This window comes from Rutidosis leptorrhynchoides, chromosome 4 (genome assembly GCF_046630445.1).
Source record: "Rutidosis leptorrhynchoides isolate AG116_Rl617_1_P2 chromosome 4, CSIRO_AGI_Rlap_v1, whole genome shotgun sequence".
NCBI classification, from domain to species: domain Eukaryota; kingdom Viridiplantae; phylum Streptophyta; class Magnoliopsida; order Asterales; family Asteraceae; genus Rutidosis; species Rutidosis leptorrhynchoides.
The window spans coordinates 199,429,453-199,454,726 of NC_092336.1; the positions used below are offsets into that span (position 1 = coordinate 199,429,453).

At 32.1% G+C, this 25,274-nt stretch overlaps 1 protein-coding gene across 1 annotated transcript in view; it reads left to right on the forward strand.

The window, feature by feature from the left end:
* The window catches only part of LOC139841337 (ent-copalyl diphosphate synthase 1-like), a 33,238-nt gene that overhangs the window by 2,151 nt on the left and 5,813 nt on the right, over positions 1-25,274 (forward strand). Inside the window, exons 2-5 of the mRNA XM_071831560.1 lie at positions 10,621-10,950; positions 12,489-12,672; positions 12,781-12,995; positions 14,360-14,480. Of these exons, the coding sequence (XP_071687661.1) occupies positions 10,621-10,950; positions 12,489-12,672; positions 12,781-12,995; positions 14,360-14,480 (850 nt within the window). The remainder of the gene's footprint in view (positions 1-10,620; positions 10,951-12,488; positions 12,673-12,780; positions 12,996-14,359; positions 14,481-25,274) is intronic.

A 25,274-nucleotide genomic window follows, 5' to 3' on the forward strand; every position in this document is an offset into this window, starting at 1 on the left:
GATATTTATTTATTTATAGAATGGATATACCTAAACCTTGCTACAACACTTATAGGCAGTGTACCTAATCGTACAGTAGTGTAGTTTTTAGTAAGTCCGGTTCGTTCCACAGGGATCTTTTAAACAAGCTTAACGCTATATTTTTAAAAACTATATTTGTAAAAATACAAAAATATATAAGTAATATTATTATTATAAAAAGGAGGTTTTTACCGTTTAATGACCGGTTTGTCGATTTTAAAACTTTTAGTCGTAGTTAAAACCTAATGTAAAATATTAATTATATAAAAGACTTAATTTAAAACGTAAATTAAATAACGATAATGAAATTGCGATAAATAAAAGTGCGATAAAATAAAATTGCGATAATTAAAGAGTACGATAATTAAAAATGCAATTAAATAAAATGACAATAAATAAAAGTGCAATAATTAAAAGTGCAATTAAATATGAAATATATAAATTATGCTTATTTAAACTTCCGTAATCATGATGTTTGACGTGTTGATTTTAGTTTTATTACCATGGGTTAATTGTCCTTTGTCCTGGATTATTCGATATGTCCATACGGATTTGTCCATAATAGTCCATCAGTCATAATCATAAAGTGCGAAAGTCTTCGTCAAATTATTCTTATTCCCGAAGTCAAATATTCCAACTAATTGGGGATTCGAATTGTAACAAGGTCTTAATACTTTGTTTAATGAAAACACCAGGTTATCGACTACGTGTAGACCAAGGTTTTACTACTTTATTAACAATTACACCAATTACCCTTGAATGTAATCCACACTTGTTTCAACAAGTCTATTAACTATTAATCCAGTTTCGTGTCCGGTAAAATGAATAATTATTGGTATTTATAGATATCCCGCCCACCGTACCCAGTCAAGCGTATGTGGTTATATATAAATACGTCAAATTATAAGTCTATATATTAAATCAACGAGGTATCATTTAGTTAATATAAAACCCATTAATAGCTCATAGTCTAATTTCTACAAGTGTCGTTCTTTTGTCTAAACCCCAATTATGGTCCAAAGCCCAATTATGGTCCAAAGCCCAATTATGGTCCAAAGCCCAATTACCCAAATTTAATATTTAGCCCAACATCACGATTACTTCGGCATTAAATAAGCATAATAATAACTTAGCTACGAGACATTAAATTAAAAATATCATTAACCATAACTTACAGTGATTAAAAATAGCGTAGCGTTACACGGACAGAATTTCGACTTACACCCTTACAACATTCGCTAACATACCTTTATTATTAGAATTTAAAATTAAAATTAAAATTAAAATTATAATATAAATATATATATATTTACGTATGAATGAGAAGAGAAAAAGATAGGATAAAATCATCACTAAACTGCGAAATTTATAGGACCTGGACTGAAAAAGTGTGCCATGCGATCGCATGGCTTTTGTGCCTCCAGGCCATGCGATCGCATGGGGGTAGGTACCAGCTCACATATTTTTGTTTTCAAGCTTGTCGACGTTTTAATAAATAAATATAATATATAAATAATTATAAGAATTATTTAAATATTATATTATATTTATGTGCATAGTTGACTTGTAATTTTTAGTCCATTGCGTCGAGCGTTGAGAGTTGACTCTGGTCCCGGTTCCGGATTTTCGAACGGCCTTGCGTATAATTTAATATCTTGTACTTTGCGTTTCGCGTCTTGTACTCTTATAATTTTGAGACGTTTCTCATCAATAATTTGAACCATTTTAATTGTACTTTGTACTTTTGAGCTTTTTGGTCGTTTGTGTCTTCAATTCGTTGAATCTGTCTTTTGTCTTCACCTTTTATTATTTAAACGAATATCACTTGTAAATAGAATAATTGCAACTAAAAGCTTGTCTTTCTTGAGGGATAATGCTATGAAATATATGTTCGTTTTTAGCATTATCACAACTCCATCTCCTCCCTGCAGGTTATTAGCTTTTGTAGATATCGTGTTTTGGGGAGCAGAAGGACATGGTGATGTTATGTTTGACAATGAAGAAACTCTGATGTGTCTTTTCTGTTAAACCAAATTTGGTTGTAATGTCATGTGACACTAGATGTAATAGTTTAATACTAGCTGTAAAATGATTTGGATATGTAATTATTATATGTTTTTGTTATTATAATGGTTTAATTAATATTAATGCTTCCGCCACATTTTAAATATGTAAAAAAAAAAAAATTTAGCGTTGTCACATACGTTTTATAAACATTGCATTCTTTTGAAAAGGTATACCATAAATGAATATTTAAATCAAAGGTTTTCGACATCTGATGATTTCTACATATAGACAATCACCATAATATAATAGTTTACAATAATACTTTCGTTGACAATGCAGTCAAAATAGATACATGATGAAGGTTTTGTGAATGCAACGTTTTCTTGAATAAAGCATGTATGACTCCATGCACAAAGTTTGTCTAACATATAAGCAAACAGCGGAAGACTTCTAGGAAACCTGAGAATAAACATGCTAACAAGTGTCAACACAAAGGTTGGTGAGTTCATAGTTTTAATGTTTCGCATAATCTGTATATAAAGGTGGATCACAAGATTTCAGTTGTTTCATCCAGAAACGTTTATCAAAATATTCTACAAAATTGAGCACCCTGGTAACTAAACTTAACGTATATATAATAAGTACCCATGTTTTAACATACATGCAACCAACATGTACAATACACGCAAACTAACGTGTACTAAACTCAAATAGCATACGTATGTTTTATAGTTCAGGCTAGGGTTTCTATACCTGGAACAGACGGGGATGTCAAGCCCTATGGATCCATATATAACTACTCGCGCCCACCAGTTCTTATAACCGGCAGTTACTAGTTACCAAAGCTAAGGGATTTTCGGTTCAAACTCGGTGTAGAATTTAGTATGTACTTGTGTCCATTGTGTTTAAAATAAAGTGCATGTATTCTCAGCCCAAAAATATAGATTGCAAAAGCAATTAAAAAGGGAGCAAATGAAACCCACCTTAGCAGCACATAAAGTCGTTCACCGAAACGTAACCGAAACTCGAAATACCAATTAACCGTAGATCTCAACCTAGAGAACATATGTTGGTCAATAAATGTCTATCAAGCTAGGTCTGGTCATAGTGTATCACAATCCTAATGCTCGAGATCGACATACAAAGTTATCAAAAGTCATTTCAAAAAGTCAATCAGACTCAATACTATAGTTGAATGATCATGGCAATCGAAACATTTTAACATTTCACATAGTTTTCCAATTCTTGTAAAATTAGGCTATAGTTTTTATAAGGCTTTAGAATATGATAAAACAATCAATTTTGACAATTGCTCAACAAGACGAGACGTGCCTTATATCAATCTTATAAACAAGTTGTTTAAATATCAATTGCAGATTCAAAAGCAATTTCAATTAATGTTAATCATAATTCAGTTAACCATATCTTTTAATTCGTTCATCGAAATTACGCGATTTCTAAATGAAAAGTTATTGATTTTTCGCCAGCTTTCCAAAAACATGCATATCATATATCTTTTATCAGTAATATATGTATTAAATTAGTGATTCATCATAAAGTGTTTAACGAAAAAATTAAAGCATATCAGCATGTACAAACATATATACTCGAGCACTAGACATGTATACACTATTAATATATAAAAGATAAGATATGAATGCTCACGTATCAATATTGTGATTCAATATTGCAGGAAAGTACGTAGATACAACGGAGATGATAAACACTAGGTTTTACTTGCGAATATTACCCACGAACATTACCCATAACCTCCATAGCTATAATCCATAATTTCCTTAGCTTTAACCCGTTTGAGAACCCATTTTGAAAGTGACACGCTCATGACCTCGTCGTAGTATTTTATATAATAATAATAATAATAATAATAATAATAATAATAATAATAATAATAATAATAATAATAATAATAATAATAATAATAATTATTATTATTATTATTATTATTATTATTATAATATATATAGTGAGAGATATGTGAGAGATAGATGGATGGAATGATTCACAGAACCAGAAATCGATCGAGCTTTATACTCCTCTCCTGACTCCCACTGCCATGCAATCGCATGGGGAATGTGAGGGGAACCCATGCGATCGCATGAGCCCCAGTTCCAGCTCATATCTGTTTTGTTTTGTAGTTCGTCGACATATTTAAAAATAATGTATATAATATATTTAATTTATATAATTATTTATATATTATATTATATTCTCGTGTATAGTTGATTTGTAATTTTAGTTCCGATAAGTCGTACGTCATCACTCGACTTATGTCCCGGTTCCAATTTTTCGAACGTCCTTTCGTACACTGAGAAAACTTGTACTTTACCTTTCGTGACTCGTACCTTTGCCAAAATATAGACTTAAATTATCCATAAACTATATCACTCGAAATATAACTTATACAATTGAGTGTTTTGGTCAATTACTTCTATAAATCATCTTCTCGATATTTACTAATATAATAGTATTATCAAACGTTTCATAACCAAGTTAATATCTATTCTCAATATTAATAAACACATTTTAAATATACATCGTAAGCTATTCATACAATTAATATTCCAACTTATCATATATATTCAAATAGATATATAAACCAATAAGTTTAATGCACAGTATCATAAACTTAATACTTTGTTACGCGTTCAAGTTATAGTATATATATGTATCTATTTACATATAATGGTTCGCGAATCGTTGAGAACCATCGAAGGGTAATTGAACATATGGAAGTAGTTCAAAAATATTGAGATTAAGTTTTACAGACTTTGCTTATCGTGTCGGAAACGTTAATCATACAAAGATTAAGTTTAAATTTGGTCAGAAATTTCCATGTCATCACAGTCACTCTTATTATTTATGGTTTCGTTTGTTCATCTTGCTTTTCTAAAATAAGTGAGTAAACTAAATAATCGGCTTGGGGATGAGCCGTCTAGCATGACTAGGTTCCAAACCCTGGAAAAAAAAGAATAGAAGAAAAAAAAATCTCTTTTTGCAGCTTTGATGAAGATTGGTATTGTCGACAATGCCCAAGTCCTGCTCAATCCTTAGGCAAAGCAAGCCACAACGTAAAAAAAACGTTACGGAAAAGGAAATGCAGTTAATCAACGCAAACAATCAACGATTATCAGTCAATTCGGTGCAACAAATACGAGAACAAAAAAAGTTATCTTTTATTTATTTAGTGTTTATTTCAGTCCGAGCTTTCGTGATTTCGCCGCTCGGCCTGAGGGAGAGTGTTAGAGGATAATATAGTCCAAGTCCGTATGTGGGCTTAGGCTCCATTAGAGTTTATTTAGGTTTTAGGGTTTATGTACTTTAGAAATACTGCACTACAATGAAATAATATTGACGGAGTTCTAACATTTAACATGGAAAAAAAAGTTTATTTATGTCTTTATTTAATGTTTATTGTTTTATTCCAGTCCGAACTTTCACAATGTCGCCGTTCGGACTGCGGGGGAGTGTTAGACTAGAGATTATGGTTAGCCCATTTAGTATAGCCCGGCCCGTTTGTGGGTTTAAGGTTCATAGGGTTTCTATGTATCTCTATAAATACTAATCAATAAAACATCATAACCTACGAGGTTCATATTAGTCTAACATACACAACATGCATAAACTAGAACAAAGTCAAACATCTAAATCAAAGTCAAACTTCATACCATGACAAAATAACAAAATCTTAACCTTTTCATGACATCATGTTACATTTACCAATTATACACTAAGCATGCCATGATCACACGTAAATAGTTGGTCATATCTCATAGCACAAGAATCATAGCATCATGTCAAGTTCCATATCAATACATCATATAATATTCTTTCTAAAAAGTCTTATCACGTTGGCTAAGCACTTACAAAACTTTAGTTACAATCAAGTCTTCCGAGCAAAACATTTATACAAAAATTGCGAAAATTCAAAATAATACGTGTTCGATTGGAGAATTCTAAAACAAGTTAAACTACCTTCTGTAAAGTTTTGAAGAAAAATGGTTTAGCCAATTTGTACAGTTTATTTGTTGAAGTTGAAATTGGCAGATTTGATAACAAGAATGAAACACGTTTTTACACGTAGCACATCTATCACATAACGACTCAAATCATGTTACCGCCAATTGGAGAACCTTCCTATACATGTAATTGAACATTTTCTAGAAGATCATGCAAACCCATCTTACCAATTTACCACAATCACAAAATGAATGATCAAAGGTCAAGTCAGTTTTTCGTAAAACATGCTATGTTCATAATTTAAGATCTGTACAACGAAAACGACGTAATATCTAAATGAAACAAAATTGTATTTTTTAAGGAATACAATTATAAACCTCTCATGACCTGGTTCTAACTCATATATTTTCAGAATAGCAAAATCAAACACGATATTCATACGAAATCTATATAACCCTAACTTTCGATCCGTAAATCGAAATCATGGGATATCTAAATGAAAAGTTATTAACTTTTCGAAAGCAATACAACTACATATATATCATAATCAGAAACTCAAGCATATATAGCAGTAGCATAATTATCAAATTCGTTATTTAACCAATAGTCACCAAACGATCAGATTAACGCCTAAAAATATGCATACACTCAATGACTCGAGCACTAGACATGATTACACTATGAATATGTACAACATCAGTCAATAAGAGATTAGGGCTAGAAAGCAAGATTGATAGTACGTATGCGTAGAGATGACCGAGAGAAGCACGAATCTATAATTAATTTAATGATTTGGTGATGAATTGAATATGATTTGAAGGAGATGATGATGATGATGGTGTCATGTGGGGGCTGGAAGTCACGGCCAAAAAAACGCAGAGAGAAAGTGGGAAAAATCTTGAGAAGTGAATGAGAGAAAAAAAAATAAACTATACCTAATTTAGATGTAATTAACAAGTGGGCTAAAAGAACAAAAGGGGTATCCATGGGGGGAATTTAGGCCAGCTTGGCCTGGGAGGGGGTCATTAGGCTCATTTGGTCTAGCTAGTAACTCTATTGTGTAATCCGATGAGTGTCGCAGTGTCGTTAACTGAAACTGAAAAATTGGAACGTTAACCGAGCGTTTAAACGAATTTCTCTAGTTTTTAAATTAAGAAACTCCTAAATAGTTAAAAGAAATCCTATGACTCAATAATCATATAAAATAACTATTAAAAATAAATATTTATACGTTTCGTTGTCTTAACAAACTTTTTTCCCGGTTTTTACTAACCGTAACGTTTTCTGATGGTCAACGGGTTTAAACCACACAACATTAAGAATAGAAATTCTTAATATAATAATAGGTTCTAATAAGTATTACAAATAATATTTATTAATAATGGATAACATAAAAATGTTATTTTCTATATACGTGAGATTGCACATAACCAATAATAGGAATGCTTATTAAAGGTTGCCACACAAATGTTACAAATTATATCTATAGTTTAATATACATAAAAATGTTATTTAATTCACGTATGACACAAAAGTCAAATTTAACGATCGTTAAAGAACTAACCAAAAAAAAAGAATCGTTACAATTACTAATACACCACAAATATTTCTCGCAAGTAATGCGCGAGGTTAATCTCACTTGTTTATTATCATAGTTGAAAGGTTAGAACAATGCTAAAAGTTGAAATGGGTCCATTAGGATCAACAAAATCATTAAGTACTATGCATGATTCACATTGCCTTATTATATTCCAAATTTAGAAACACACTTTAGATTTTTAGTTAGATGATTAGATCTTAATAATCTTTATATATTATACTTTTTTGCGAATCAAACGACAATAAAAAAAAACAAAACAAAATCATCATGCAGACTATAGTTGCAACACCTCTTTCAACTGCCACAAACCACCATTGGCTGTCTTACACCGCCGTAACATATCGTCCAGCCCCACCTCTTCACAAACGTTTTCATTTATTCACAGGCATGTTTTTATTTTGACTATATTGTCTTTGTTACTTATGGTTTCTTAAATTCTTAAATGATATGTAACAAGAAAAATTTTATTACGTACAAAACTTAAAATATGTTTTTTACTATTATATCCTTTTAAGTTATATATAACCTTTTAATAAAAATTCAAAATACAAAAAGGAGTATATGATTGAGCCATGTTTCATTGAACAAAGCCGATGAAGCTAGCTAGAGGCAAGGGAGACAATTACATATGCGACTCAATTCAAAGGAAGATGACTTGGATTACAAACCCAATATAGGGTGTGTTTGGATGAAACTAGCTGGAGCTTGTAGCTATAGTTGGAGCTAGAGCTTATGGAAGCTGGAGCTTATCCTTAAAATTGGTAGCTGGAGCTTATTATTTTTCATAAGTGTTTGGTAAACTAGCTGGAGCTTATTTTCCAATTCATAAGCTTTACTTTTTTTCATAAGCTACCAGAAGTAGCTTATTTTTTCAGAGCTTATGATTTTCATAAGCTCTACTTTTTTGATCTACCAAACGAAGCTTATGACTTGAAGCTTATTAAAATCATAAGCTTAAGCTCTTATAAGCTCCCATAAGCTCCAACAAACTCGTCACCCAAACACACCCATAAGCCTATTATATTTAATATTGTAATTACATATCATCATATTATCATATTATAGTATTTTGCTAAACGGTTTAGTTACCTTGTGCTGCAATTACACATTTACACTGTATTTGCAAGTTTTTTTCAGTTGAAAGGTGAGATGGAAAAAAAAAAAAAAAAACATATGGAAATGAAAATATATTACTCATATAAAATAATATATGTGTTCTCATATTGGAAGGAACGAAGGTAAAAAAGTTATATGATAGAAAATGATTAACTTAGTGAATATAACTATCGAACCAAGATGACAAAGAATAGAACGTAAGATTATTTGAGACTTAATTTATGGTTGTTATTAATCATTACAGATACAGTACTTACAGATACAGTACTTGATTTTCTTTCCTTCACAATCTACTCGTTTTTGAATGGAAAATCCTCAAAACATAAAAACGTTTAATCTATTACTCTTTTTCATCTGTTTTCATTCCTTCCTACCTTCCCACTAGTAAAAAAAACAGTTAAATAATTGTTTTTAATTTTTTTTTTTTTCTTTTTCGCTCAAAAGAAAACATAAGAATGAAGTGTTATATCGCATTTAATGACACCATAATTTCTTTAAATATAATTCTTAAGAAATTACACGTATAAAAGTAGATATATAGACATGTAATTGAAGCATATGTATCATTTTTACTCGTCTGTAGGTGATGTAAGGCGCGCCAATTTACGGTGCAAGTCTTTGAACACGCCTTCAAAAAGAGGTATTTGAGCAACTTATTAAAATTATATATATATATAATCACGGAATTTTTTTTTTTTTAAATTGAAGCTCTAATGTAAAAGATATATAAATCTCATTTTACTTATCCTCTTATCTCAAAAATACCACTTATATATATGGGAGCTGATACGTACACCACTTACTTTTTGCCATACACTACCAAAATTTAATTTTCGACCATTTTACCCTTTCTCATAATTAATTTAGGGAAAAGAGCCATGAGTTAGAAAGGGTAAAATAATCAAAGATTGTAGTTTGGTGGTGTATGGCAAAAAAACAAGTGGTGTACAGATCAACTCCATATATATATATATATATATATATATATATATATATATATATATATATATATATATATATATATATATATATATATATATATATATATATATATATATATATGTAGTCATCATCAAGACGGAAGTGGGGGAAAGCAAATTTTTTTTTCGAATTTTTTTCAGGCATCAAGATCACACGAAAATATGAACATTTAGAAAAGACACTTCGTGATGAATGTTATTATTTAGGCGGAAAAACGATCGACAAAAATAACATTCAAGATAATATTGATCGTGAAAAATGTTAATCTTCGAACGTTTTTTTTTTCTTTTCAAGTTTTGTGAAATACTTTTTGTCAAAATTTAGTCCGATTTAGAGTTTAGGGTTTAAGGTTTATTGTTTTGAGTTTAGTCCCTAAATCCAAAACCCTAAACCCTATACTCTAAACCGTTCGTGTTAAAAACTCAATCTAAATCCTAAATCTAAACCCTAAATCTAAACCCTAAACCCTAAATTTCTAAACTCTAATTTCTAAACCCTCAAAATACGTTCGAAAAATACGATAATTGTTATATATTATTTCTTCGAGCGTTTTTCCGCCAAATAAAAACATGTATCACAAAGTGTCTTTTTTAAATGTTCATACTTTCATCCAATTTATAATGTTCGCGAACAAAGTTTTTTCAAAAAACGAAAGAAAAAAATTGCTTCTCTCCGCTTCCCCTCAATTGGTTACTTCCTCATTATCCTATATCCTACCACTATATATATATATATATATATATATATATATATATATATATATATATATATATATATATATATATATATATATATATATATATATATATATATATATGATGATTTTTCTACTCAAATTACTTAAGCTACGTATTATTATAAATTTTAAACAAACAAATTGATCTTTGGATGACGCTAAGACTATGACTCAGTTGTAGAGCAACATAGTGATTTGCCATGTCTAAAAGAACGACATTCAATTGAGGAGTATGTCAAAGCGATTCAATTAATTTTTGGTTCGATGGACGATGGGGCAACAACTATCTCAGCTTACGACACAGCTTGGGTCGCGCTTATAGAAAATGTCAACGGACCAAGTGGTGGCCCTCAGTTCCCATCAAGCTTACAATGGATTGCGAACAATCAACTCGTTGATGGCTCGTGGGGCGAATCGTCATTGTTTTCTGCATGTGATAGGCTTCTCAATACGTTGGCTTGTGTGGTCGCACTAACTACTTGGAATGTTCATGCCGATAAATGTGAAAAAGGTAAAATTAGAGTAGTAATAATTAATTTTGATAAAAGAAAACAAAGGAAAAAATGGCCTTCAAATTAACATAAAAGACAAAAATTATTAATAAAATAATATCATTTTTACCAATATCCTTCAATGGCTCAGGTTTCAATTTCCTCCGTATACAACAACACCAAAATCCAATCACACAAAGGTGAGATATGGGGAAAATAAGATGTACACAATCCTTCCGTTATTCTAGAATAAAAAGAAGTCATTTCTTTACCCAAAATGAAACATCTTAAAGAGTAATGAAAGTCATCTCTCTCAATATTCTATGGACAGAGAGATTGTTGTTGACTCGATAAATTTTCTTCGTATAAAGACCCCTATATTGAAAAGTTTCTGTTTACGTAATATGCATCATGTGCCATTTACGTGGCTGGAAACTCATTGAAAAGATGACAACTACGTCTTCATCTTTTTTGAAAAATATTTCCAGTCAAAATTTTGATGACGTGGTTGTCACCTCATTGGATTTGATAATGCAGCAACCACGTGGATGGTACATATTACTTTCATTATAATATTTTCAATTTAAAAAATCTTGTATATTTTACACCCAATAACTATAATTAGGGTAAATTCCCTCAAAGGTAATTTTTTTTATCTCCATTTCTCATAAAAGGTAAGCTATTATAATGTGTATTATTTAAAAGATTTTTTTTACTAATGTTAATTAAAATGAGGAGTATTGTTACTTTTAAGTCAGAACGCCGTTAAAAAATAAACGATACATCATTTTCTGATTCAAATATAATAAAAAGAACGATATATTACCATTTGACTAATTAACAAAAACGAATAAGCTCGTAAATTATATGAAATATGGAAGTCACCTACATATTTTAAGTTAATATCATGAATATAACCAATTACAAAACTGTCACTATAATTGCAAACATGATTTCACTAATGTAAGAACTCGTCACAAGATTTTGCCCCAAAGATATTTATTAGTCAGGTACGAAATGTGAACAAAAAAATGTAGTATTATAAAATTTTTAGCGGAGTTTCAACTTAAAATTACGATATTTCTCTTTTTGATGAACATTTGGTAAAACAATTATGTAACTAGTCCAAATAAAAGTATGGTATCTTTTTTTACAAGAATATGTGGTCAAAATATTACCTTTTATTGAAATTTGTCCTTAAAATTAATATCTTTAAATGGGAAATGATAGATGTGATATTCTCTTTATTTTGGTCTTCTATGTTATTTTTTCGACTAGTTGTTCAAAAATTTAGCTTCTAAGAAATTTACAATTAATTATAATGATATATCCCTCTTATACGGATTATCTTCTAATCAATTTTATAAGATAAATAAATATATGTGGCAAGTGATCATGATACTCTAAAGGTATTTAAGGTAATTTTCACTGTAATAACACTAGATTTTTGAACTTCTCATGATATTGAGATTCTCATGACCTCATCCTTTTGTAATAAAAATTCCATTTGTCATCATCTTGCTATTAGCTTAATTAGTAATTAATGGTTTATATACAGGAATGAAATTTGTGTACGAAAATTTGAACAAGATCAGACATGAGAAGGAAGAACATTTTACATCTGGATTCGAGTTAGGGTTCACTACGCTCATCGAACTTGCACAAAAACTAGATATCAAAATGCCATACGATTCGCCTATCTTGAAAAAGATTCATGCAATACGAGACGCGAAGCTAAAAAAGTTTGTCCATTTGATTAATTATTCATTTTCTTGACCCGGCCCATGATCAAAATTTATAGATCCTTTAAATAACTTAAGATTTATTATACATTTTTATGAAATTGTTAGGATACCAAAGGATATATTTTACGAGACACCAACAATTTTTCATTATAGCTTGGAAGGGATGAAAGATTTAGACTGGAAAAAGCTTCTAAAACTTCAAGCAAAAAATGGATCTTTTGTGTTATCTGCAGCACCAACAAGCATGGTATACATGCAAACAAAAGATCAAAAATGTCTTGCATATTTGACAACTCTGGTTGCCAAATTTAACGGAGGAGGTAATATCAACCATTTGAGTATTTGACCCATTAAAAATATATACGTACATACAAATTAAAAAGTTGAGAATACATGTTTATTATGATAAATCTTGAATGATCATATATATGTATAGAACTATAGATGGAGATCTAGAATCTTTTAATTATGTAAAGTACGTACGTGCAGTTATATAATAGCGAGTAGGCGTGTTGAATAGAAAATTGAATCGAATTAAAACATAAAAACATCAAACCATATTTTAAATCAATTTTCGTTTCAATTTACAAATATGAACTTGATTTTCAACTTAGTTTCGGTTTTTAAATAGTTACAGATATAAACTTGATTTTCAATTTTGTTTCGGTTTTTAAATATTTAGATATTTAGATACTATTAAAACGAATATCAAATTCTATTAAGTAATAGTTACTAATTACAATTATAACTAATAATTTAATTTAATAATATAATATATGATATATTAAAGTGTTAATTCTCTAAAATGGTAACGTTAGTTATCTAAACCGTCATATTACTTATATCAAATTTCTTGTATCAACCTTCAAAAGTATCCATTAGAGAAGTGTCATTCCATTTCCTAATAATATTAATTTAACATATGTGCTACATTGTATATAAAAAGGAAAGAAAAAAGGTGAAGGATTTGTAAGGGGTAACTAGTTACTTTTAAATATATATATATATATATATATATATATATATATATATATATATATATATATATATATATATATATATATATATATATATATATATATATAAACACACAACAACAATATTCAATCCCATGCTAGGTAAACTAAAATTAAAAGTAACTAAAATTAAAAATAAAATAAAATATTTATTTTTTAGGACTAAGAGAGTAACTAGTTACCACTTACCAATCCTTCACCTTTTCTATATTTATATTTATTCTATATAAATATATATAGAATAAACTAAAATTAAAAATAAAATATTTTTTAGGACTAAGAGAGTTAGTAATTAAGTTTTGATTTATTTCAGCGACTCCACTTCATAACATTATAATATAATAAATAAAGGATTTATTAAACGTAACCATTATAAAGTTTAAACTTAGTATAGATAAGTTTATAAGCTCAATTGAATTAATTATATTGTTTAAATATTTATTTTTTAATATTGATTTTCCTTATTTAAATTGATATCAGTATTAATGGTAACTTTAAACTATAAATAATAAAATAAATTAAATATATGATATTTTAAAATGTGGCTATAAAGGCTATGGTAAATCTCAACAAAAAATTTACCTATTTTCATGGCAGTATGCAATTGCTCCATCTAGTTTTGGTTATCGTTATATAACAAGTTAATGAAATGACTAATTATTCTACAGTCCCAAATGCATACCCTGTTGACATGTTTGAACGAAGTTGGATGGTAGATCGTCTACAACGCCTTGGAATTGCCCACTATTTTCATTCTGAGATCAAGGATTGTGTCGATCATCTTTACAGGTCTGCATAAATTAAAATGTTTAAATATTTCGCGATGATAGCTTAGTGGTTGAGTGACATGTAGCCTAAGCGGAGGTTATGGGTTCAATCTTCACCTCATGTCCCTTTAAGCATTGGTTACGCGATTTTCTTCTCACATGTTGGTTGTGGGACCGGTCGGTGTAGAGCCGTTAGAGGGTCGGGTTTACCCTTTTTCTCCTCCGAAAAAACTATCTCATTGAAATTTGTGTCGGATATATAAGAGATGTTTGATAAACGTCAATTTTGCTTTTATATTTAAGGTAAGTTTGACTGAATTTGATTAAGAAATACTCCCTCCGTCCCATTACAAGTGTCCACTTACTTTTTGCACACAGTTTTAGGAAATCCCACTAACTTCATTCTCAAACAATCAAAATTCTTCTCTCTCCAGAATAACCTCTTCTCATTGGTTAAAACACAAAGTGGACACTTGAAATGGGACATCCCAAAATAGAAATGTGGACACTTGTGGTGGGACGGCGGTAGTAAATGATTTAAAGTATTACATGAAGGTATAATTGTAGAGTTTAATAATATTTAAAATTATGTTTTTAAATGAACAATTACTAAGGTGTACACCTTTCTTTATGACATATGGAGTAGTACATTTAGATTTCGTGATTATGTGACAATAAAAGTGGGCATCAACTTGTTATTTGATTTATATAACAGTCAAGTAAAATTTAATTTTATATAAATAAATAAACAAAGTTCTTTCTATTTGAGTTATTCTGGACAATAAATCATACTTTACTAAGATGTAAGATGTATGCGGTCTAACATGAACATACTTTTGACCGCTTCCTAGCCCTTTTTCATTTTTTAGTTTTTCTCAAGATGTTACTTTAAAAAGTAAAAACGCAGTAAGTATTGACCCGTCAAAGGTTGCACTTTGTTGATGGTTATCAATTGTCATTTTTCCCTCTAATTTTGATTGTTACAATATTTTAGGGGTAAGCATGAGGCGGTTTGAGCAGTTATATGCTAAAATTGCTTCCACAATTAACAATTCAGTTAATTAGCTTTTTTAACAATTTGATTAGGTTCGTAAACGGTTTTGTGAATTCAGTTAAATTGGTTAATGACTAGATATAAAAAGGTTGATTTGGTTAACCACAAGTAAAAAATATCATGATTATATTATGGAAATTAACATATAAATATAAGAGAGCCTTTTGTATCATGTTTTTAAGCCAAAAGAAAACTATATACGGAGTATATCCAAGTTCTTATTTAAGCTTACACAATAATATAAGAACTTTCAACGATTAGTGGTAACATATAATTAGAAGAATGAATTATTATTTAACCATAATTTTAGCCATAATTTGCTATAGACCATTTTCATTCAAGTAAGCTATTACATAAAATAATTATTAAGAGATATTAAATAATTAGTAGGAGATATTAATTATAATTATATAATAACATAATACTAACTATAATGACTTAACACTGTTCACATGCCTTGAATCGTCTTTTTACATTTTATTTTTTATTATTAGTATTTGTGTATATAATATACGTTGCAATTTAATAATAAATAAATGTATGTTTTTTTTTTAAAGCAAAAAGGTATATTAAAACTCAAAACAATATACAAATGTACATTGGCATGCCAAAAGCGAGCCACTCGAGAGAACAACTCGAAAAATAGAATACAAGATTATACACAAAATTACGCTAAACCATTAACTAAATAAAGTCCAAGTTAGCCAATTCCGGATCTTATAGAAGTCACGTTGCCATAATAACTCGGATTTAAGAGCCATTGATGCCAAGCCACCGATAGTGTTTTTGCTCTCTTCGAAATCATTCAAAGCTTCTAACTTGAATTTCATTAAAAATATCCGCACTAGATTTAGACACATTGTTGAAAACTTTATGGTTTCTATTTCTCCAAATAAGATATCCGCTAACCCATCGAACCGCTTGCCAAATCAAATGACCATTTTGCGTCCAACCTCGACTATCTTCCACATTCAAAGCCATTTTGTAATCTGTGTAGACTGAACTGGAAGGAATATTCCACCAATCCCGAACCCGTGACCAAATTTCTATCGACAAGTTACATTCCAAAATGATATGTTCGACAGATTCCAGGGCATTATCGCAAACCGGACAACGAACCGAATTGAGGTCAACGCCCCCTTGTCTAATTCGAGCCTCACCGGTAACCTTCCACGCATCGATCTCCAAACAAACACTCCTAACGATTGTGGAAGGAACTTATTTAAAAGGGTGATGTTACCAGAACTCGAGCTCCCAAGCATTACCTTATTGAGAATATTAGACAAGGTGTATGTTTTGAAATACCGCAGCTATCTAACCTCCACGCCCATTTATCTCGGTCAGAATTGGAAAACCCGTTTGTCGGGAGATCATTGATCAAATTTGCTAATTCGTTTTGGACTCTGCCTGATGGTTCACGTACCCAATCCCAATTGAACAACCAGCTTGAGCTGACCCATTTTGCTCGATCATAAATATTGCAGTTTTTATCCGCTTCTAACTTGTAAAGTCCTGGGTATTTGTCCTTGAAGCATTGCGTGCCGATCCACCTCTCCGTCCAGAATTTAGTATCAGGTTCCAAGCCTATGGTCTTCTCGAAAGAGCATCTGAGGTTGATATCAAGCTTCTGTAAATCCAGCCTGTTTTAATTATGTCACTCCAAAGTGTGCCACGGACCTGAGAAGAAGAAACTGTAACAATCCCCAAACCCCCGTCCCGCCCATATATACTTTGGATAATTTTGACCCTGAGAGAGTCTTTCTCGGATAAAAAGCGCCACCACCATTTGCAAATAAGAGCCCAGTTTTTAGCTTTTAAAGTCCCAATGTTAAGCCCACCCAAGTCATAAGATTTTAAAGCATCGTCCCATTTAACCCAGTGAAGTTTAGAGTTATTCCCAGTCCCGCCCCAGAAGAACTTACATCACATTCGTTCAAGCATATTAATGACGCACGAATAGGGATGGCAATGGTCACCCGATCCGATGGATATCCACCGGATCCACCCGCTTCATGATGGATATGGATGAACCTAAATGGATATGGATACGGATATGGATGAACCTAAATGGATATGGACATGGATGAAAAGTTTCATCCATGGATATATTCATTAACACCCGAAATACACATACAAATACATAAATATAGATATATATTTACATTTTTACTACTACAAGTTCGTTTACTGTTAGATTTACATTATGTTTTAAATCCTATAATGAAATAACTATAATATATTAAAATAAAACACGTATATCTAACAAAACAAACTTACAAATTTCATATTTAGTTTTTCATAATCTATGTTTTATAGTAAATATAATAATTTTTGTTATATCTTCGACAAAGATTACACATTCTTATGGATAGATTTTATTATGTCATGTTATATTCATTTTTGCTATACTACGTTTTTATTTTATTCGCATATTATAAAATATTATAATTTTTTTTTAATATTCATTGGATATCCATTAACCCGCTTAATCCACTGGATATGGATATGGATAGATGACCTGAAACTAAATGGATATGGATATGGATATGGATGAACAAAAATTAAATGGATATGGATATGGATACGACATCACCCGATTCATATCCGATCCATTGCCATCCCTACGCATGAAGGGGCGCGATAGATCGAGAAGAAGTACAAAGGCAAGCTCGAGAGAATCGATTTGATGATGGTTAACCTCCCACCAAAAGACAGCGCTTTTGACTTTCATTCAGACAACCTTTTTTCAAATTTATTTATGACAGTTAACCAGTCAACTTCTTTGTTCATTTAGATCCAACGGTTAAACCCAAGTACGAGAAAGGTAGGTTACCATCTTTACAACCAATGATACCTGTTATGTTTTTCAGCTCGGTACACGAAACTCCCAACCCATATAAACAGCATTTTGAGATGTTTATTTTAAGGCCCGATAAATCTTCAAAACTTTTGAGCAATAACATAACATTAAAGATGTTTCGTTTCTTCCATTTACCTATAAAAATTGTGTCGTCTGCATACTGCAAATGAGAAAGTGGGATATTATCTTTACCTACCCTGATGCCCTCGAATAAACCAACATCAGCTGCGTTTTTAACCAACATGTTTAGCCCTTCTCCCGCTAGAATAAAAAGAAATGGTGAGAGCGGGTCTCCTTGTCGGACTCCCTTTTCAATCCTGAACTCTTTTGTAGGCGACCCGTTTACAAGAACTAAAATAGAAGCAGACTTGAGACACACGTTTATCCAATTAATCAAGCACAAACCAAACCCCATAAGCTTCATTATCTCCGTTAAAAAACCCCACTTGAGTGAATCAAACTCTTTAGAAAAATCAGCCTTGAAAAGGGAAGATTTTGACTTGCGTCTTTTGGAGTCTTCAACAGCTTCATTTAAAATCAAAACACCATCAAGAATTGACTTGCCTTTCAGGAAGGCAGTCTGCTCGTCACCAATCAAGTTTGGAACCACAACACGCAAACGATTAGATAAAATCTTTGCAACGATCTTATAATACCCACCAATTAAGCTTATCGGACGATAGTCTCCCAACTCCACCGAATCAGATTTCTTTGGGATTAGTGAGATGAAGGATGCATTACACCCAAAGGAGATATCTCCTCTATCCCAAAAAAATTGGAGCGCGTTCATCAAGTCCGGTTTAATAATATCCCACTATTTCTTGAAAAATTTAAAAGGTAACCCATCAGGACCTGGAGCTTTCGAATTATCACAACCTTTAATAGCCATCAATACCTCTTGTTATGTGAATGGAGACTCAAGATTACTGGCCTCAGTATTTGATAATTTGAATTGGACCGAGCCCAGCTCAGAATCACGAGTGGAGTTGTTGTCCTCGAAAATATTTTTAAAGGAACGATGAATCTCTGATTTGATTGCTAGCAGGTCCTCTTCCCATACACCATTAATGAATAGCCCGCGAATGTTATTTTTGCAATTACGTCTTTTAATGTAGGAATGAAAGAATTTTGAGTTTTCTTCACCGTCAGACGCCCATTTAAATCGAGCTTTCTACTTAAGCATGTTAATCTTTTGCGATTCCTTTTTTACCCAAGAAGCCCTAACATCCATCCAGATTCGTCTATCAGCATCAAACAGATCTTCAACTTCGGCTTTTAACTCCCAATTGGTAGAATCTGTTTTAAGAGCTTCAATTTCTTTATCTAAATTTTCGAAGGTATCCTTACTCCAGTCTCGGAGTGAGAATCTGACCGCCTTAAGTTTTTTGCAAAAAACTAGATCAGCCCTTCCGCACGTAATAGTAGTGTTACAGGCCTCTTGTATAACCTTTGCAGCCTCAGGATGATCTAACCATTCATCGAAAACCCTTATGGGTTTGGGTCCGAAATCTACATGTTTATTTTTCAAAACTATAGGGCAATGGTCTGTATCTCTACGATCAAGTGCACACGCAAAGACATCACCCCATCTGTTTAAAAAATTTTCCGAAACCAAAAACCGATCCAGTTTTCTAAATTTCATCCCTTTATCGCAGATCCTGGTGAATGATTTTCCGATTAATGGAATCTCGATAAGTTTGGAATTGTTTACGAAAGTATTGAAAAAAGCAGCCCTGTTATGATGAAAAACACAATTACGCCTTTCATGTTGCATCCTAACCTCGTTGAAGTCGCCACAAAATACCCAATCTTCGTTATCAAACTTCAATAAGTTTTCTAAGCTTTCCCACATCTCTCTCTTTTTAGAGTCATTATGCGGCCCATATACGTTTACAATAATAGTCTCATTTTCTTGCCCTTTCCATCGACCCTTAATCGCCAAAAAATGATCACCTTCAATAGCTTCGTTAACATCGAAAAAATTAGGTTCCCATATCAAGAACATACCTCCTGACCTGCCCACAACTTCTTTTTGAATAAATTTAAAATTAGGTAGCCCCAAATTCGTTCTACCAACTCATCAGACACATTACCACACTTAGATTCTTGAATTGCCACTATTTCAGGATTCTCCTTTAATCTGATGTTCCTAAACCATTCTACCTTACCCGTTTGTTTAAAACCGCGAATATTAATCGAATAACCTTCATTGGGAAACAATAGAGAATGAAAAAAAATAACAAAAGCCACGAATACTTACACTGAGACTGTAGCGTCCCCATTTATTCGAATTCCAATCTTATTTCTGAATTCGGTAAAATTCACACTTACCTCACTTTATTCCTTCAAAACCGCAGTCGAATTTCCTTTTATGGACAAGGACCTTTTCGATTTTTTGGAAATTAACTTAGATCCTTTCCTCTTGTCAATAACCTTTTTGGCGTGTAGTTTGCGAGCCCAAGCTTTAGCATACATAATTCTCGAGGAGACTTTTCACCTACCAATACGATTCCATATTGAAGTTTGGGAAGCAGACGTGGAGGTGCTTTTTGAGGTTTTGGATTTAGGTTTAGGGCGTGTGGCACCCGAAGAAATGACCGAAGGAGAGGAGGGGTTATGCGTTTTGTGAGAGGATAAAGGTTGGTTAGATTCAGGAGAAAGAAATACCACTCTAGATGTTACAGGGTTTTTTGTGTTGGTAATGAGGTCCAGTCCCCCAACACTTATGTTATCACAACATTCTTCAAAAGATAGCCTAAAGATTTGTTGGTCAGGCCCATTAATTGGTCCACTTCTAGGCCTATCAACCGATCCATCTCTAGTTAATGTAGGCCCAATATATTGTTCATTACTGGACTCGTTTGTAGAACTCTCATTTTCCTCAGCAGGATAAGGCCCAAAAGGCCCACCAACATTTATTTTTTGCCCGTTTAGATTTTCTGCCTTCTCATTATTGATATTAGAGTTTACGTCATCAAAAATAATTGGGTTTTGTCGAGTTCCAATGTCGGTGTTAATGGGTTTGTCAGGCGCAAAAGACGACTCTTCAATTCTCAAGAATGATTTCGTTGTTTCCTGACGCCTCGAGTTTCTCCCTTCTGCCGATCTGTTTTCTGGAGTTACCGAACGGTTCGCATCTTCTGGCACCTTCTGCCGAATTTCTGGTGATTTCACCGGTGGTTTCTTAGAAACAGATGGAGGATCATCATCATCCGAAGACACACTATAATCTGAGGAATATGTGTCCGAAATCCAAGTGTTTGAGTCATCGTCTTCATCATCTAGATTGATTTTAAACATATCATTTGAATCTTCAACGACCTTGACCTGGTGAATAGTACCTCTATGTTTAAGTTTTACCATATCATTAATTAACTCTGGACATCGTAGCTTAACTAGTACTTTCCCAAAGAGTAAGTTTTGGTTTCCTTCCAGATTGCAATTTTGAAATCCATCACTGGACCCCACCATTCAACGATCTTTTGAAACGTGCTTTCGTACCAACCTGTGACCGATACGCCAATTACCTTTACCCAAACTAATCTTACTGGGTATATATTCGAAGGTACTCATTTTTTGAGACTTATAAACCACCTTTTGATACCATGATTCTCGTTTGCTAAAACGTTGTTTGCTGTTTCAATTGAGTTGCATATTAGTATCATATGAAGGCCACCCAGATATTTTATGCAGGTATCGGACAAACCTTCAGCCTCACAAAGAGTACTAATCTGATCCAGTAGTTCTACTTTCTTAACTTCTCCAACAATTGCACGGTTTAGCTGTTCTGTCATTTCAGTGGACCAACGTATACCGTTCTCTCCATATATGTGTTCTCACTTTCGTATTCTTTTCCACCATTTTGTAATCCTCCTACCACATCTCTGTATTTTCTTCCATCCCAAGCGTTGCCATTGGAGTGTCGTTGATCATTCTGGAGGGGATTGGGGGGTTGGTTGTTTCTTGGGTTGAAAGTTTTGGGGAATGGGTTATCCTTCTTGTCACTGACAGAATCATTCACAGGCTTTCTTTTTATTGCTTTGAATGCACTTAGGAACCTTCCATCTTCAAACGAGATCTTATTTAATCTCAACATGAAGATCTCAGCATCTATAATGCCTTCAAATCTTATAAATCCGAACCACTGCCCATTTGTTAATCGTTTTTTTGGAATGAAAACATCCCTTAAAACTCCACATGTTTTGAAAAATTTCCATAGATCCGGAACACTCCATGAATCTGGGAAGTTGAAAATCATGAACGATGTCAATTTAGGTTTGGTTTCCTTTCTCGAACGACTCTCTGTGATTGCCCTGTACTCGACCCGATCCTTCGTTGAACCCTTGCGCTCGTTTCTTGAATGAACTCGGATGCATTCACTCTCTTGTTCTCTCTCTCTCTCTCTAGTTCTTTCTCTCTCCATTTTAATTGAAACAATTGTCAAGGTAACGTGTTCTATCCCTCTCTGAGCATCCCTCTTTGAGCAGATTAATTTTAATTCCATAGTAGACCACCTGATTTTTTATTTTGTATTCTGCATGCACCAAAATTAAATTAAACAAGTTAAATAAATTGTTATTTAAGTAATTAATTAACATTAATTATTAATTAACATATATTCTAATAGCCATGGCAAATTTGATAGTTCACCAACTTTTCACACACACACGACAATAAAAAAGAAAAACAAATTGTCTCCCCAAACTTTAAACACTGTGCAATTTCAACCCCCCAAAATATATATGGATTCTAATAGCCATGACAAATTTGGTAGTTTTGACCAACTTTTCACACACACGACAATGAAAAAGAAAAACAAATTGTCTCCCCAAACTTTAAACACTATGCAATTTCAACCCCCCAAAATATGGGTGTAAAACGTAATCGTTATTTAAATTAATAAACTCCACCCAAATTTTTAACGGAGCATATCTTCTCGCTCGCCATAGCCATCACAAATTTGATAGTTTTGACCAACTTTTCACACACACACACGACAATGAAAAAGAAAAACAAATTGTCTCCCCAAACTTTAAACACTGTGCAATTTCAACCCCCCAAAATATGGGTGTAAAACGTAATAGTTATTTAAATTAATAAACTCCACCCAAATTTTTAACGGAGCATATCTTCTCGCTCGCCATGCGTTAAATTTTTTCGATGACACCGTTCAACTCGAAATAATTTTACGAACCCAACGCAACTACCTATACGCGAAACGGACGTTTTTCAAATAACGGTATTATACTTCGAGCTATCTTCCATACATACACATACACGTATAATAAACAAACTAAACTAGCTACATCATATCGATGATTTTGTTTCCCTTTTTTACGCAATCTTCCCGGCGTTAAAAACGCATAGACCATTATGTATACTAGGTACTAACCCTGTGTATCCAAACACAACAGTAGCAAAGCGTTTTTAATTCGGTAAATACTTAACGCTACGTCAACTATGATATGCAACCCGAAACACCCCGCGGCATCGCGCGGGTCACTTTTACTAGTTTAACCCATTTACTACTAATAATATCACTATAACATTAAACATACATATTTTCTATTATTGATAAGTTCATATAATGAACTGTAACATAATACTTTCGAACGTTATACTTTATATCGATCTTTGATTTTGCCTTTAAAAAAATAATAATAATAATTTGATCTTTGATTTAAAATTAATTAAAGCATGTAACAAATAAACTTTCGATGTACGTCGGACATTTACATAATAGCTTCGTATGCATCCGTATCATTACAAATAACAAACAACGTCCAAAACCCCCGTTATACTCCATGTAAGCATTATATATCAATTCAGCAGTCTATTAATGTTTAAATATTATATTATAATTGGACGGGTACAGTTATATTGATGCAGATATCTTTTACTTTAATAATTGTCCCAATAATTTTAGTTAATCAAAAAAGGTTAACCACAACTAGGGATGGGACCCGTGGATCGTGGGCGTGGATCCACTACATCCATCACCCGCACCCGTGAATTTTTTGATGATCCATTAGCCCGCAGATCTTGATTAACGGATTTATTTTTAGATCCATGCCCGTACCCACGTATATTCGCGGGTCGCGGGTTACCCACGGATTTTATTCATGTATTATATGTAAATTAAAGTATTCAAATATTAAAAATAAATATCATTACATAATTCAAAGTGACATGAAAAACATCATCCAATCATATACTTATGTTTATGATATAATAAAATGAGAAAACATATACGAGTATTAATTATACTTTTTTGCTAATATAAGTGAAACTACAATGTTTAAAATTAACAATCAAAATTTAGTAGCTAAAACTAATCATACATTAGGTTGACTAATTAATAAAGTGATAGGTAAAAACTGAATTTGTTAAAATAGTCTAATAAACAAAAACGACAACATATTTTGATTACATAATACATGTAATGTGTAGTTGTTGGATGCTCTAGTTACTAAAAAGTTCGATACCAAAATGACACAAGGAATGTAGAAACTTATATGAAGTAAATTATACGGAATAATATATTAGCCATTTATTCAAGGTGACAATTTTCACCCATTTAAAACGGGAATATTCGTGGATTATTCAAACGGGTATTACGGATTTTGAGATCGAATTTTACCCGTAACGGATCTATAACATCCATCACCAGCCCGCGACCCGTCAGCGGGTACAAGATTAGATCCATCACCCACTCGCGGGTCAAATTTTTTTATTTTATCCTCCCATCACAGGCGCGGGTACCCGCAGATTTCGGATCCTTTTAGATCCAATTGCCATCTCTAACCACAACATACGATTATATGTTCGTTTTGATTAAATTAGTTTTATTTTATCAATTAATACAGTTTCTTTGGTTAGTCGTTTTTTGCTCACCTCTACAA